General features: G+C 48.0%; 7 protein-coding genes across 7 annotated transcripts; 5 read left to right on the top strand and 2 right to left on the bottom strand.

Annotated features, from left to right (window-relative positions):
* Positions 1 to 742: 742 nt before the first annotated feature.
* CANTADRAFT_25732 (uncharacterized protein) lies at positions 743 to 1,852 on the bottom strand. The gene has a single exon (XM_020207519.1). The coding sequence runs from the start codon at positions 1,836 to 1,838 to the stop codon at positions 750 to 752; it is 1,089 nt and encodes a 362-aa protein (XP_020065072.1). The 5' UTR covers positions 1,839 to 1,852; the 3' UTR covers positions 743 to 749.
* Positions 1,853 to 3,006: 1,154 nt separating this feature from the next.
* CANTADRAFT_50134 (uncharacterized protein) lies at positions 3,007 to 3,849 on the top strand (the record flags this gene model as incomplete). The annotated part of the gene is made up of 1 exon (XM_020209792.1): positions 3,007 to 3,849. The coding sequence occupies one exon, from the start codon at positions 3,007 to 3,009 to the stop codon at positions 3,847 to 3,849; it is 843 nt and encodes a 280-aa protein (XP_020065071.1).
* An 85-nt stretch (positions 3,850 to 3,934) lies between these two features.
* CANTADRAFT_219769 (uncharacterized protein) lies at positions 3,935 to 4,714 on the top strand. The gene has a single exon (XM_020206768.1). The coding sequence runs from the start codon at positions 4,020 to 4,022 to the stop codon at positions 4,416 to 4,418; it is 399 nt and encodes a 132-aa protein (XP_020065070.1). The 5' UTR covers positions 3,935 to 4,019; the 3' UTR covers positions 4,419 to 4,714.
* Positions 4,715 to 4,796: 82 nt separating this feature from the next.
* Positions 4,797 to 6,824, top strand: TPO4 (Tpo4p; the record flags this gene model as incomplete). Its single annotated transcript, XM_020209652.1, has 1 exon — positions 4,797 to 6,824. The coding sequence occupies one exon, from the start codon at positions 4,797 to 4,799 to the stop codon at positions 6,822 to 6,824; it is 2,028 nt and encodes a 675-aa protein (XP_020065069.1).
* Positions 6,825 to 7,875: 1,051 nt separating this feature from the next.
* CANTADRAFT_94790 (uncharacterized protein) lies at positions 7,876 to 10,567 on the top strand. The gene has a single exon (XM_020211982.1). It carries the CDS (start codon positions 8,130 to 8,132, stop codon positions 10,389 to 10,391), a length of 2,262 nt encoding a protein of 753 aa, XP_020065068.1. The 5' UTR covers positions 7,876 to 8,129; the 3' UTR covers positions 10,392 to 10,567.
* A 1,540-nt stretch (positions 10,568 to 12,107) lies between these two features.
* Positions 12,108 to 12,962, top strand: CANTADRAFT_89548 (uncharacterized protein; the record flags this gene model as incomplete). Its single annotated transcript, XM_020211582.1, has 1 exon — positions 12,108 to 12,962. The coding sequence occupies one exon, from the start codon at positions 12,108 to 12,110 to the stop codon at positions 12,960 to 12,962; it is 855 nt and encodes a 284-aa protein (XP_020065067.1).
* A 1,276-nt stretch (positions 12,963 to 14,238) lies between these two features.
* On the bottom strand, positions 14,239 to 15,900 carry HST7 (mitogen-activated protein kinase kinase; the record flags this gene model as incomplete). The annotated part of the gene is made up of 2 exons (XM_020209832.1): positions 14,239 to 15,675; positions 15,745 to 15,900. 2 exons carry the CDS (start codon positions 15,898 to 15,900, stop codon positions 14,239 to 14,241), a joined length of 1,593 nt encoding a protein of 530 aa, XP_020065066.1.
* Positions 15,901 to 16,008: the final 108 nt, after the last annotated feature.

Raw genomic sequence — 16,008 nt, 5'->3', positions numbered from 1 at the left:
ACTTTAACTACTCTAATCTAATGTAACCGGGTTATTGGATTAATAAAGCTAAAGGAAGCTAATAGTAATTACGACAATATTAGTAACACATCATTTCTCCACTATTCGTGATTTAATTAAATTTTTTGTGATTAGTTCAAATTATTAGAAAATTCAATTTGGAAAGGTGTCAAAAAACTAAACAATTATTGGAAAGTTTTCATTTTGTTAAATTTAGGAATGATGGTAGATGAGACTACAAAAGAAGGACATTCAATGAACAATACATGCATCTAAAGTATCAACTAATATGGTTTGCCACCTAAGGGCGTTTTTGTCGCATACCATTGCATGATATCATCAGAAACCAAAATTTTGATTTATTGTCATCATAATAACGGTTTGACCAGTGTTCTCTTAGTTACAATAGGTTTAAAGTTGGATTTTATTTTACTTCCCATTTGCAAAAAAAGAAATACGAATTGCAAATAAATTAAATACTTGCTACTAGTCAAATCTTCTAGTTTTGCACTACAGTTTCGATCCAAAGAATAATTGACCTACTTAACATATCATTTGCTGCAATTGCATCCTCAACAACTTCACTTCAGCATCAAAATTTTTCTTATTTTTTTTATCTTCGTAAGCGTTCTTGTTTTTGGAATTTCATCACCACAAACTACATCGCCAGCTGCTCATATCCGTTATATTGTCTATAATTACTATACAATGCATTATTGGGGCACACATAAAATTCCCCAGGGGGTCGACTACTCCTTCGACTCTGCCAATTCGGCATCCAACTTCTCCAATACCGCCATGCACGAGTTGGCCTCTCTTCCGACCTCTCCTCCTTCCTTTATCAAACTCTTCAAATTTTTCAAACTGGGCTTGAAGAAAACGTCCTTCAAAATCTTTCTACGGGTTTCCAAATCTTCCGAAGAAATGGAGTCCAAATCCTTGAGCGAGAAGGTTCCGTCGTCTACGCCCTGGTTAGACAAGCTGTTCTCCACAGTTCTGGATCTTGGGAGGGTAGTGGTGAAAAGGTTCAACGGAGAAAAAGGCTGTGGGGCCTGTGACAATTGGTACTTGTAGGACTGAGCGTGCACCGCTGCAGCCAGCTCCACGTCGTTAACAGCTCCCGTGGGCTCAAAAAGCGACGCTTCAAGGAACTTGCGGAGCACGATCAAGTGGAAGATCCGTGCCTTCTTGGTGGAGCCCCCGAGCGACAGACTAGTAGTGATTGCCAAGGACTGGGCCTTCTTGTCATCGGTCAAGGTCCACGCAAGCAAACCAAAGAAATTCTTGATGGTCTTGATGAAATACGCACGAGCCACAGACTGGCCTGCGTGGTCCACCAAGATCTGGAGAAACTTGGTGGAGTCGTTGCGGATGTCTGGCAGGATGTGGGTCATGGCAGAGTAGATGAAGAGCACCACTGTCCGCATATGGAGGTCCAACAACCCCTGCTGCTTGTGGGCACAAGCCACAAGCAAGCTGACCACAGCAGCTCGTACGCCAGCAGACTGGTCGAGAATCAACGGCACCACAGCGGTGAGGATGTTCTTGTAGAAGGACGGATTGTTGGGGAGATGGGCTTGGATGTAGGCTAAAACTTCTTTTCTGGTGGTGGAAGAGTGGTGCTTGGTCAACGACAAGTGGTGGGATAAGTCGACGTCGCCTCGGTCAGATTGGGCCTGGCCAGCTGGCTTGGCTAGCGACTGGTTGGGAAGATGGATGGTTTTGGCTACGAACGAGGTGTCGGTGTGATTGTCGGGTTTGGCAGCGGTTTTACCCACTCTGAGCTTGGGCTTGACGAAGTCCTTGCGCTTGTCGGCCTTTTTCTTTTTGGAGCCCATGGTGGTGTAGGTAGAGGGGTTCTTAAGTGGTTCTGAGGTGCTTGAAGTGGAACCTAGGCTCTAAAAAATCTTACTCGATTCTTTAAACGATTCTTCAGATTTTTAAGTGGTCTTTAAAGTATTCTTTAGCTCCTGTGATTCGTTCAGCCAGTAGATCACCAGTGCAGGGGTTTCAGGACGGCTATTGGGTGCTCGGGGATAGTGGATACTGGAAGGCGAAGTCTATGTTCACTCTGGACTATTGACTGTTGAGAATCAGACGGATGTTCACTGCCTAGAATCAGACTCTATGGCTTTACTCTGGACGGTGAGGACTTCAGACTGTGGGATTTCTAGACTGGACTGTTGACTGTGACGACTTCAGACCGTTGGATACTTCTCTCTATGACTCTCACTCTGTAGACACACTCTCTGTAGACACTGACTCTAGTCTCTCACTCACTTCTCACTCACTTCTCACTACTCATCGCTCGCTAGCCTCGCTACCTCGCGACTATTCCTGCACCTTCGCAGCCATCAATCTACCACCACCACCATGTCTTTTGCCAGCGACTTTGACGCCAGCCTCTTGCAGTCGCTCTCGCTAGCAGACACTCCCACGAAGGCACTGCATCGCTACGCGCACCACCACCATCACCACCCCCACCACGATGACGACGACTTGATGGATATCGACGACCCCGCTGAGTTCCAGCCAGTGGAGTCAGATCAACACCACCACCATCACCCCCACCAGACCAGTGCCAGCGACGAGACACTTCCTAGTTCAGAATCGAGCTTGGTGGCTAACATCCTCTCTCCCACCACGCTAGGCGCCCAATTGGCCATGCGGCCACGGTTGCTTTTGCCGCCACCAGAAGGATCAAGAGAATCCGAATCAACAAATGGACCAGCACAATCAACAGAAGCAACAAAATCACCAAAATCAGCAGGATCAACAAAATCACCACCCACGCCAGATTACGAGCACGAGTACACGCTAGGAAGCGCTGTGAGGCACCGTGTACGTGACGCCAGCTCGTTCTCCAGCAGTGCCGACGTCGCGGCGTTCCTCGACAACTCGGAAGAGTACACCTACAATCCAGCCAGAGGCGACTACGACAGGGTGGCAAGCGCTGGCTCCGTCCACGACAACGCCATGACCCACAGCTACCAGTTGCGCAAGTCGATGGGGTTCAGTTTCGAGCGGCCTCTGCTCTTTCCCCAGCCGATCGTGCACCACCACCACTACTACGGAGACCTGGCCGGGTCCAGCCTGGAACGGGTGGGGGAGGCACGTTCAAATGCCAGTTACCAGACTGGGGCCAGCTCCAATTACCAACAAGATAGTAGTGCTGTTTTCCAGCCAAAGTCCCATTCCACCGCAGTTTACCAGCCACACCACCCCCACGACCAGCCAGAGACTAGCGCTGCCTACCAACCAGCCCATTCCACCATTTACCAGCCAGCTCACTCGTTTCACCAAGGGACCCTTTCCACAGTGTCGCTTCCCCAGCCGTGGTCCCCAGCTTCTCGCCCGTTTTCCCACCTTCCCTACATCTTATCGTCCTATCTCCAGGTCTTGATCAATGCAGCAGTGTCTCTCTACGCTGCCTACCTCTTCTATGCCGTGGTTCTGTCCATTCGACAAGACGTGCTGTTCAAAGTGTCCCAGCAGACCCGCCAGCTCATGGTGGAAATTGACAGCTGCCGACGTGCCTACTACGAGAACAACTGCATGCCTGAGACCATCGTGCCAGCGTTGGAGCGCCAGTGTGCCTACTGGCACAAGTGCATGAGCCAGGACCCCGCCAAACGTGGCAACACCTCGTCCATCAGCGCTCAGACCATTGGCATTCTCATCAACTCATTGGTGGAGCCATTGGGGATCAAGTTCTTCTGTGTGGTGGCGGGATTCATGGTGGTAATATTTGGGTGCAATTTCACGTTTGGCTACATCAGGGCCAAAATGTACTACGGCTGGAAATACTCGGAGGTAAACGGCCAGGATGCAGGGGCTGGGCAGCACTAGCAGGAAAGAATAGAGTTTGAGATATCACAACCACACGCAACCAGGTGGATTTTGCCGAGACCCAAACCTTATAGCCTATCGCCGGGAGGGGTACAACAAGGCTAAAAGGCTGTGATTGCAAGCCGAACCCCAATGGGCCGTGATGGTTCTATTGGCTAGGGCAGGCTGTAATGCTACTACTGGCTGCTCCAGTAGAAAAGTGCGAGCCCCCAGCTTCTTGGACATTTTTACCGGCTGCTCACGCCGGTGCGTCAATGTTGGGCCCTCGGCCTCATCGCAGCCGTGCAGCGATGTCGCCAGCACCAGCCGAGCCTGCGATTGTGGTCACGGAGGCAAGCTTACAAATTGGCGTAGGTAGTGACTCAGACAGAACCTGCCAGAAGACTAGGATTCTAGAAGCAGCAAGGGGTGTTGCAGTCGAGGTGTTTGGTGGAGAAGGTCCAGGCTCGGCTGAAGAATGCGGTTCTGGTCCAAATGTCGTTCTGGCGAATATTCTCATACCTCATCGCACTACAGACACATCACGTGGCACTACCCTGGGATTGGCGGTGTTAGACTACTCACAATAAGTTGCCAGACCCTGTGGATCCAGTCCATATCGTCCTTACTATCGCCTACCATTTAAACTATCGGTACCCGGCACATCGTGCATGCCTACTGAGCGTCAGCCTCCGGTTATGTGATTGGTGCGTCCGACATCGTCGCATGCTCTGGCACAACAAACAAGCCGAGGACGATGTCGCACCGGTGCCGCTTTCCTATTCCGGTAGGCTAGTGGGTTTTTTTGCCTCGGAGCTTCCCACTTGCGACTTTGTCCGTGGTCAAATTGCTTTTTCCAAATTATCTCCGAGCTCTTCAATGAGGTGACCGGCTGAAGTGGCCTGCAGCAACCACACAACTATAAGTAGCGTGGCATCCCCTGGATTTTGGAGCCAAGCATCACAGCAATGGTTTTGTTTGGAGCCTCCAAAGAAGAAGAAGATCAGCTCCGTGCGGCTGCCAACGTCCAGCAACAGCCTGGCGTTGAACACAGACAGTCTTACTCGTCAGCCAACATCTCTGCATACGAAACTGCCGACGACATGGTGTCGGAGCCAGAGGAGTACCCTAATCCTGAGCACCGCACCAGCACAGGCCCACAGCATGCCAGCGACCACCCCCACGACGCTGAGCTCGACGACGCTACCATCAATGGCGGTGCTCCCTCATCCAAGTACAAGGACGCAGCCAACTCTGCTGACTCGAGTGTGCACGAAGACCCTGAACCCTACAACGTGGACTCCGACATGGACGAAAACGCGTTGAACCGTCGCTACACTCTCGAGAGAATCTCATCTCGCAGAACCGTCGAGGACGTCGCTGCCGAGGACCTTCTCAAGACCATCTCTGGTCACAACACCCATGCATCCACCCCAGAAAACGAAAAGTCCATCGACTTGGCTGCGTTGGACTGGGACGACCCTTCTGACCCTGCCAACCCTCAGAACTGGGCTCCCTGGAAGAAGTGGGCCATCACTTTCACGGTGGCTCTCGTGTGCTTGACATGTTCGTTGGGCTCTTCGCTCTACGTCAGTGGTACACCTCAATTAATGCTCAGATTCGGAGCCTCGCAAGAATTGGTCATCTCTGGTTTGACCTTCTACATCTTGGGTTTGGCTCTTGGACCACTCATGACCTCGCCCTTGTCGGAAATCATTGGACGTAGATGGATCTACGTGTTCTCGCTTCCTATTGGTATGTTGTTCACCATGGGAATTGGCTTGTCCAAAAACATTCACACCATCTTGGTGCTCAGATTCTTCGCAGGTTACTTCTGTAGCCCTGCACTTTCTGTTGCTGGTGGTACTGTGTCAGATCTCTGGGCCAACTCGCCTTCCGATATGTCGTTTGCCATTGCTCTCTTCTGCTTGGCCCCATTTTTGGGTCCTGTTGTTGGTCCTATCATCGGTAATTTCGCAGCCGAGCACAAGGGCTGGAAATGGGCTGCTGCATGGGTTCCACTCATGTTCTCTGGTGCCATCTTGCCCTTCATCGCTGCTGCTCCAGAAACCTACAAGCCCACAATCTTGTCTTCCAGAGCTGCCAAGAGAGGTCAGACCATCAATAGACCTCCCATGACCGGTAAGGCCATCAAGGAAATGGCCAAGTACGTTTTGTTACGTCCTTTGGAAATGTTGATTTTGGAACCAATCGTGTTGGTTATGTCCGTTTACATCGCTTTCGTTTTTGCCGTTTTGTTCGGTTTCTTCGAGGCCTTCCCTATCATCTTCAACGGTGTTTACCACATGAAGCAGGGTGTCTCTGGTCTTCCCTTCATCGGTGTTGGTTTGGGTTTGGTCAGCGGTGTTTTCTTCTACGTTCTCATGGACAAGTTCTACTACTTCAAGAAGAACCCAGACGGAACCAGAGGTAACTTCGACGAAAACGGAAACATGATCTGGGATCCACCTGAGAAGAAGTTGTTGATTGGTAAGATCGGTGCCGTCTGTTTACCAATCTCTCTTTTCTGGTTGGGATGGACCGGCAGAAAGGAAGTCCACTGGATGTCCGCCACTGCTTCTGGTTTCCCATTCGGTTTCGGTTTGATCTTGGTTTTCTTGTCCGTGTTGTTGTACTTCTCCATGGCTTTCCCACCAAAGTCGGTGGCCTCCGCCATTGCCGCCAACAACCTTTTGCGTTACATCATGGCTTCTGTGTTCCCATTGTTCACTGTCCAAATGTACCACAAGTTGCATATTGACTGGGCCTCGTCCTTGTTCGGATTCATTGCTCTTGCTATGGTTCCTGTTCCTTTCGTGTTCGAAAAGTTCGGCCCACGTTTCAGAGCCAGATCCCGTTTCGGTTACGCTGCTTACTTCAAGCAGTTGGCTGCTGAAAAGGCCCAAAAAGAAGCTGCTGCTGCTGGTTCCGCCCCAGAAGCTGACAGTGACGATACCAACGAAAAGCCAGAAGAAGTTGTCTCCAACTCCGTCTGAACATTATAGACCACACTTCCTAATATTTAATATACTATAGTCAATCCTCCTAATAGTGAAGTTTAATGATATTTATTATCCTCGATATTGCCGTGTCATAATGATGCATTCGTACTTCCGTCTCTCGTAATTTCATCATAAATTCGGTTATTATAGCCGGTATTTTTTATAATTTAGAACCTTATTCTGCTCCTATAACTCCGTGTATAAAACTTGTTAATTCGATAGGACAAAGCCACAAAAATATACCCCAAGATGGATATATTCTCTTCAACTAAAACACAGAGGCTGGAAAGTACGTAACGGGATGGGTCATGTTCCACTTGACTAATGTGGGTCCTCAAATGGCAGATTTCTGTTTCCGAATCGAGCCATTAATATTCAATTTTACAGTGATATTTCATTTGTATCTCTAACTACTCAGATGAATCATTATCTTTAGATAGATGGCTCAAGAATGGATTAGTCAACGCTAAGATTAGTTTGAATTTAAATACGTAGTTGGATGTATGGAACTATTTGAATGTAGTTGGTAGATGTATGAGTTATTACTAATTATAATATAATAAAGTCTAAGATAAAATGAATATAACACGAAAATATGAACAGTCCAATGAGGAAGTTGAACCCCGAATAATTAATTTGCAATCAGCACACAATTAATTAATACATGGAATCGCAGAAAGCGCAGAAAGAGTGGTATTAGGTTGAATGCATGGGAAACGCTAGACAGTCGTAAAGCTATGAATGCAGAAAACGAAAAGATAAATTGAATGGTGTGAATTATTGCTTGTATAGCATTTTAATTCTTATAATAGATGCTCCAACCAACTTAATAGTATAGATACGGATGGTAGCTTTTCTGAAGGAAGTTTTTAGAATTAACGAATTATCGGAGCAATCAGAGCACATAGAATATTATGTGTTGTTGAATTAACAACCGGAGTAGACCCAGTATTTCCACCCGTAAGTTTCCCTTTAGCCTCAAGAAAGTCAACCTGGCAAACTGCTCAAATCAGTAATTTTCGGTTTTGTCTACTCAGTAATTTCTTAAAGACGAGAAATGGTTGGAAAATAGGATAACCTAGTGGGTTTATATGAAAATAGCCAAGGCTACTCGCCTTGCTGGTCTGCCAGGCTCTGACTACCCTTATTGGAGAATCACCCTGATCAACCCGCATCACATGATCCGGATCACGTGCTGTGCACCACCAACAAAAACCAACTAAGCATACGATTTGACCGCCGTAGTCCTACCAATACTCCATCTGCCCCTCCCATTCAAAGTCACAACCATAGCCACCAATGAACAACCTTCCTAACCACCAGAACATGCAGGGAGGTAGTGCTGGGCTTAATTCCAACCCATCGCAGCCCCCCCAAAACATGAATGGAGCCAACGTGAACCGACCCCAACAGGGCCAGCAACGCCAAATCAACGTCCATCCCAGCCAGGTGCCTCACCTCGTGCTGGCATTGAAGAACGAAGTGGCGTTGGCCAAGGCGTCGGCAGATGATCCAGCCAAACAGCAGCAGCACTACAGCAAAGCTGAGAACATTCGCCAGATCTTGTTGAACTACCAGGCCCAGCAACGGTCGAGAATGCAGCAACAGCAGAACCAACAGAACCAGCAGGGACAACAGGTCCAGAATGCGCAGAACCAGCAACAGCAGCCATTTACCCAGCAGCCTACGGCCTCCAGCGTGCAGTCGCCAATGCCCAACAACATGCACCAGCAAAGCCGCCAGGCATCGAGCCAGGCGACTCCCATCATGGGATCTCCGGGCCTCACAATGGACCAGATGCGCCAGTCGCCAGTAATGCAGCGCCAGTCACCTGTGATGCAGCAGCAAATGAGACAGTCGCCACTAATGCAACAGCAGGCCCCACAGCAGCAGCAGCAGCAGCAGCAGCAGCAGCAGCAGCAACAACAACAACAACAGCAACAGCAGCAACAGCAGCAACAGCAACAACAGAACCAACAACAGGCTCAGCAGCAGTTCCAGCAACAGCAGCTAAGGAATAATGCACAAACAGGGCAGGCCAACATGAGCACCCCTTCAATCCCACCCAACGCCGTGACGGTCGAACGGTTCAACCAGGTCAAGCAGAGGCTCCAGGAGGTGGGCAGAAAAATCCAGATCTTGCAACAAAGCAAGAAGGGGAGCGTCACTCCCGAGCAGATGACTGCAATCGATAAGGAAATCACCGAATGGAAGGCCAAGTTCGCCCAGTTCCAACGAGTTGGTATAATCATGAGAAACCAGCTCATGCAGCAGGTCAAGGCCAACAACCCCAACGGGGCCACGGGTACGGATGTCGGTAGCTTGGGCTCTGCTCCTGGCTCGCTGGGTGCACAAACACAAATCCCAGTGCAAGCACAACAATTCATGCCTCAGCAGACACCGAATCAACAACAGCAGAAAATCAACGGAGTGGCTTCACCATCGTTGCAGAACATCGGTGGCCAGCAGCAAAGGCCCGGGTCACAACCTCAGCAACAGCGTCAGCAATCGGTTCCCCAGGTGACTCAGATTCAGCAGGTCCAGCAACAAGCACAGAGAATTCTCCAACAGCAACAACAGCAACAACAGCAACAGAGACAGAACGTGCCTTCTTCGATGGGAGGCCAGGGTCAGGTGCAACCACCTATTTCTGCTCCAGCACCAGTGGCACCAGTTTCTGCCCAAGTCAAACAGGCATCGATTGCTCCTCCTAGCCAGGGACAGACTCCAGTGGCATTTGCACCCAGTGCCACCACTCTCTCGGGGTCTCCTCAAGTGCTGGCCAGGCCACTTTCTGCCGTTGGTGTGACAAACGTTGACACCAAATCAAGCACTCCAGTGGGCATTATTTCCAATGCCACTGCATCTGTCACCACTGCCAATGCATCAGCCGATACCCCAAACAAGGAGGATGCATCGCCACAGAAATCAGGAACGCCGTCGCTGTCTTTGCGGGCCAATGAGCCACCTCCAGTCAATTTATCCGGCATCACTAAGCCAAGCGTACCTTCCATTCCAATTTCAAGCACTATCAACGTCAAGCCCCCAGCATCCGTCACTCTCAAGGTTACTGGTGATAGCAGACCATCGCTCACAGGTGGATCTGCCAACAGTTTGGGTGCTTTCTTGAATACCCCTGCAATCACAAAGCTTCCGATGTTTGATCTTGCGAGTCGTGGTGGTTCCGGCAGTTTGCCAGAGGCTGGAGGACGCATGCTTTCCAAGAGAAAGCTTAGTGAATTGATCAACACCACAGGAGCAGACGAGGGTGATGGGAAGACCAACATCGATGGAAACGTGGAGGAATTGTTGCTTGATTTGGCGGATGAATTTATCAACTCTGTTGCCGGGTTTGCATGCAGATTAGCCAAGCATCGTAAGGTTGACACTATTGATGCCAAGGATGTTCAACTTCACCTCGAGAGAAACTGGAATATTAGAATTCCTGGGTATGCTATGGACGAAATTAGATCGACTAGAAAGCTTCAGCCTACATCCAGCTACAATCAAAAGGTTTCTGGTGTGGAAATTTCAAAGTCTGTTAACGGAAATATTAGCTGATAAGTGAACTTGAAGAGAGAGCCAATCTAGGCAATGGATTTGGTTACATGAATGGTTTTACTTCATTCATACTGGTAGATCATTGTACATGTAGAGTACACCGATAGTTACAGATATACAGCCCTGTATCTGGGGCCTAAATTGGTTCGATACTAGAAGATAATATAAAGGAACATAAAATTATTTGTAGACTAGGATTGGACCGAGTTAATTTTGGGTCATATTAATGATTGATGTTCGTACTTACACTCTCCAAGTATATTGGGTTCGTCAGGGTATGTATTAGGATGCATGAAATCATTGAGATAGAATTTTATTGATGGTTGCAAAATAGCAACTTTAATCATGCGGTGATGGAACAAAGAAAAGCAGCCTACACTGAATTGGAGAGATTTCGAGGAGTAGAGCTCGAATATAGAATTCCAGAAAACCAACTCACCGCTGGATCGAGATGAGAATTTTGCTTAAAGATTTTTTGATCTAGCGTTGCTGAGAATGGCCTAAAGGATCAACCACAGAATCTATCATGGTGCAAGTAATTCCAGAACTGAGACAACATTAAGTGGAAAATGGCTCGGGAGTGATTCTTAAACTTGGGAAAACAAACAGACAGGCATTATTTGTGTCATTATGGGCAAATTCCATGCCACTGGTGAATATAAAGCGGATAGACATAATATTGTCATTAAAATCCCAAGTCACTGGAGAATACATTCCTATCGCTTTAAATAAATTCAAATGTTTAGTAGAAATTTAGAACTCACAGACGAATGGTTTAAATACATTATTGGAAAAAACATCAATATTCACAAACGTTTAGGAGTTTATAACTTTATGAGGGTCACTATTCCACTGCATGTTGATGTACTCAAGAAACAAACCTCCTATAGGTGAAAATTCATACATGATCCGGAGCTCACGATTCTTAAACGAAAGCATGTTCAGAATCGGAGTTTATAATTACCTAAGAAATTTGCTAATTCTCTACGTGGCTATACACCGAGAAACCAACATATGCACGTATAGATATCTAAAATCAAAAATGCTTAGGAACTAATGATTTAAAAGAGCTTTTAAAATGCATAATTTCCTCATGAGCCTTTAATTGGCTATTGAAATCTAATAAGTATTACTGTGGATTTATCATATAGTTTTCTGAGTTCAAACGAGCTACGGAATCTATGTTTTCTACATGATATACCCCACCCACTCTCTTTAAGTGCTTAAATTCGTAAACGAATTATGAAGTAACATGGTTATCACTATTTTCCTGGTGATACCCGAGAATCCACCTATCCTCCAGGTGTTTACATGCATAGACGATGTTCATGATTTAATTTAAGCGAAAAACATTGAAATTCATTTCTAGCTGTAACGGTCCTTATTTCACTATTTGGCTATCTGATTGAGAATTTAGTGGCCTTATCAGCGATTTTCCGCGTCGGCCTATTCTGGCAAGATTCCGTCCCCAACTCCCATCCTCCAACACCTCCGCAAAAGGAACCCTCCAGCCAGCCCCAGACTCAGCCCGCTCCGCATCCGTGCCGTTCTTGGCCAGTCCCCGCATGAATTGTCGCTATTGCGGTGGCCAGACAGACTGGAGCTGTCACGTCAATGCGCCTAACCCAATGCGGCCAAGCGAAACTGCGATTATCAAAAGCTATAAATGTGGGGCAGAATCCATCGCATTTCAACTCACACCACAACCACTCCAGAATGACCCCCACAGCAGCTCCCGCAGAAACCTCCAAGGGCTACGGCCAAGACGTGGTGGAGGGCGCCCACAACCTCGCCAAGGGGTTGCCCCCACCTCATCCGATTCCTACATTCTCGGACCCCCACGCTAAACGGAAGTGGATTCTTGAGCACTTGGCTGGCGCCTTCAGGGTGTTTGGCAGAAAAGGCTACTCGGTGGGCACCGCAGGCCACATTTCCGTCAAGGACCCCGTGCAGCCAGGCACGTTCTGGATCAATCCGTTGGGCAAACACTTCTCGTTGATCAAAGTCAGCGACCTTGTCCACATCGACGAACACTGCAACGTGTTAGCAGACGGAGCCCAGGCTGCCGTCAACGCGGCTGGATTCTCCATCCACGTCGCCATTCACAAGGCCAGACCCGACATCGCGTCTGCGTGCCATGCCCATCTGATCTACGGCAAGGCATACTCGTCCTTTGGCAAGGAGCTCGAGATGATCAACCAGGACGTGTGTGTGTTCTATAAGCGCCAATGCGTGTTCACTAATTTTGGTGGGGTGGCTGTGGATGAGCGTGAAGGCGAGGAGATCGCCGAGGCGTTGGGTGCAAATGGCGTGGCTGCAATTTTGCAGAACCACGGCCTTCTCACAGTCGGCTCCACTGTGGATGAGGCTGCGGCTGCATTCACGTTGTTGGAGAGCTCGTGTCATGCCCAGTTGTTGGCGGATGCTTCGGGACTCAAGAAGTGTATCATTCCTGACGACGTAGCCGAGTACACCCTCCGTTTGACGGGAGACCCTGAGAGCATGTACGGGGAGTTCCAGCCTGATTACGAGTTGGAGTTGGCCTTGACCAACGGCGAATTCCTCAAATAGTCAAGACCAGAGCGCACCGGATGCCCCTGGGCCTGGACCCGAGTGAGTATAATGTCAGTGCCATTAAGTATCGAACTTTACTGTAGCGTCCAAATAAATGATATCCAAGTTCAATTGCGAGGCGAGTGCTCTCTGGGATCCTGGCTAGGCGTAGCCATTAATGTTACCTTGTAAAAGTAGGCGGTGAATAGTGCTTGTGAATAGCCACTAAGTCTTACCTTGTTAAAGTAAAACTACTGTTACATGGTAAAGCAGGTAAAATCATTGGCACTACAAGCATAGTATTGGTGAGGTAGCCTGTGAATACTACCTGGCAAAAAGTAGACCCACTAAAAATTATTATGTGGTATATGTATAACTTCTAATTACACCTGGAAAGTATAGCCACAAAAAATAATAGCCACCAAGTATTACCTGGAAAGTATAGCCACAAAATTAATTGGTAAAGAATAGCGACCAAGTATTATCTGATAAGTAGGACTATTAAATATTGTGTGGGAATAGCCAATGAATATTTCTTGATAAAGTAGAGCTACCGCATACATCCTGCTACCTACTAGTAGTACCGCCACTAATTATTACTAAAACCACTGTACCTTCTAAAAGTATAGCACTAACTATTACCTGGTACTCTTTACTTACATTTTGGAATAATTTTGATACCCAGTTTTAAATCTGGAACCAAATTTAAATGCTAGATCTCCAACTGCTAAGTTTATTATAGTGGTATAATATCTCAGCAGATACAGCACCATCCTGATGCTGATTTCATAACCAACTATAAATTCAAAATTATATATTCTCTCAGAATACCAATCCTAATTCTCGTAAAATGAATAACTACACAATCGCAACAATCGTGTATGGTGTTCCTAAATCATCCCAAGAATAAAAGGAAAAGCTTTATACTATGGTTCATATAAATCACCTAGAGTTTTAGAATGAGTTATAGGTGTAACAATATTTATATCAACAATGGCTACAGCCTTTTATAACTTTCCCACCTATGCATTTCTAAGGTTTAGATGGTATGCCTCGTAGAATTCCTCAATACCCTGATGCATTTATACACTGATGGGTGAAATCTAATGACTTTATTGCTCAAATTCCAAAATACTATTCTGCAAATAACAAATCTTTGAACAATCGCCATCTATCCTACACATGATTTATTACAGTGTTTCCAGAACATTACCTGTATTGTAGTCTTCACTCTGGTTTGTATGTCTCCCGGGGTTCATCAAGTTATGCGTATATTTATGCTGGTATAATTCGGCTATTTCTCCCCTTCTGTTTTATCCTTATGCAACTTTCTAATCTTTTTGGCCCACGACTTGACGTCTTTATCATAGACTCCCTCGGCGACCCCACTGATGAAACCATTTTCTTCCTGCAACAAGTCCCATGGAGACTTTCTTACAGAATCGTTCTTGATCAAACACGAATCGATAAATGCACATAATGAGGGGTCGAATGGACCCTTGGTCAATGGGTTCGTCCTATTGGTCAAGGTAGGAGGAGTTTCGTTGACAATTCTCTGCAACAAGTCCAAAATCCCTTCGGGACCACCGTTTCCTGCCAAGGACTTGTCAGCATCGTCATCCTCGCTCCAAACAGGCGAGCCACTGGCCAACTCTACGAGCATCAACCCCATGGACCACACGTCGGATTTGACACCATAGTTTAGTCCCTGGATACGCTCTGGCGACATGTAGGTGGAGGTCCCCACGAAGGTGTCAGCCATGGCCAACGAGTTGGTCAACTCGCGGCTGACACCAAAATCACACAACTTGAACTCGCCTTTATGGGTCATCAACACGTTGCTGGGCTTGATGTCACGATGGATGATTTTGTGGGCCGTGTAGAGGTAGGTCAACCCCGACAAAATGGCATATGCTACTTTCTTCAACAGGTACAACGGAAACTGCCTGCCGTCGCAGAGCTGTGAGATCTTGTCGAGAGAGCTGCAGTTGCAGTACTCCATGCAAATGACGATGGTGTTGTTATTGTTGACAAACGCCCCGTAGAACTCGATAATGTAGGGCGATTGGCACTCGTGGAGGATGCGGAGTTCACGGATGATCTGGGTCTTTATCACGGTCTTCAGGTCGATGTGGATGATTTTCTTGGCCATAATCTTCTGGGTGGGAACATGCAATATTTTGGACACTGTGCCCGAGTTTCCGGCCCCCAAGCTCTTGAGGGTGACGATGTCGTTGTTGTTGAGCTTAAGGGACGACGTGGTGGCGATGGGAGACAGGGTTTCCGTGAAAATGTCGGAGGTGGACTTCGCGTCGGAAGGCGAGGTTGCGGTGGATTTGGTCGGGGAAATCGACGATATCACTGTCTGGCGCTTGCGATGGACGGGTAGCTTTGGCGCAGCGTCCTTCATGGTGGCTAGCTCCATGTTGGAGAGCTCGTCGATGATGATGTTGTGGGATGTCTGGGAGTCAGGGTCGATATTGCGGTTGCTGTCGTTGATGTTGAGGCTGGTGAGGGTCTGGGGCACGATGCGAGTGGAGGACGACGTTGTGTCGATGTTCAAGTTGAGCACAGGCGCAGGCCTCATGTTGAAGCGTTTCTGTCGCAAGGAGGTTGTTTTGAGATTGAGGATGTTTTCTGAGTCGTCGATGGGTTTGGACTCCTTGACGGGCGAAGCGTCCAACGAGAGTTTCTTGAAGTTCTTGCGACGCAACGTCTTAGCCTGGAGAAGCTCCAAGTCGGGAGAAACAGGAGACGCTGGCGTGGGGGTCACTTTGGGGTCGGCCAACGGGGAAATGACATCTTTGGAGCCGTCTTTTGCAGTTCTTCTGGCGTTCGAAGCGGCCAACGGCGATGACGGGTACGGAGACGTCGGCACGGGCGAGGGAATGGGCGGCAATTGCTTGTCCTTGTTGGAGCCCAACGAGGACAGCGAGTTGTTGTTGAGACGCATCATTGCGGGAGCAACGTGGGGGAGTGGGGATTGGTGGCGGCTGGCGGCGGCTTGGAGGGTTTGGAGGGAACGTCGATGGCTACGCTCGGCTGGCAGAGAGCGACTGTGATT

This window comes from Suhomyces tanzawaensis (genome assembly GCF_001661415.1).
Source record: "Suhomyces tanzawaensis NRRL Y-17324 unplaced genomic scaffold CANTAscaffold_3, whole genome shotgun sequence".
NCBI classification, from domain to species: domain Eukaryota; kingdom Fungi; phylum Ascomycota; class Pichiomycetes; order Serinales; family Debaryomycetaceae; genus Suhomyces; species Suhomyces tanzawaensis.
The sequence above is the reverse complement of the archived record's forward strand: the minus strand, read 5'-3'. Positions and strand labels throughout refer to the sequence as shown.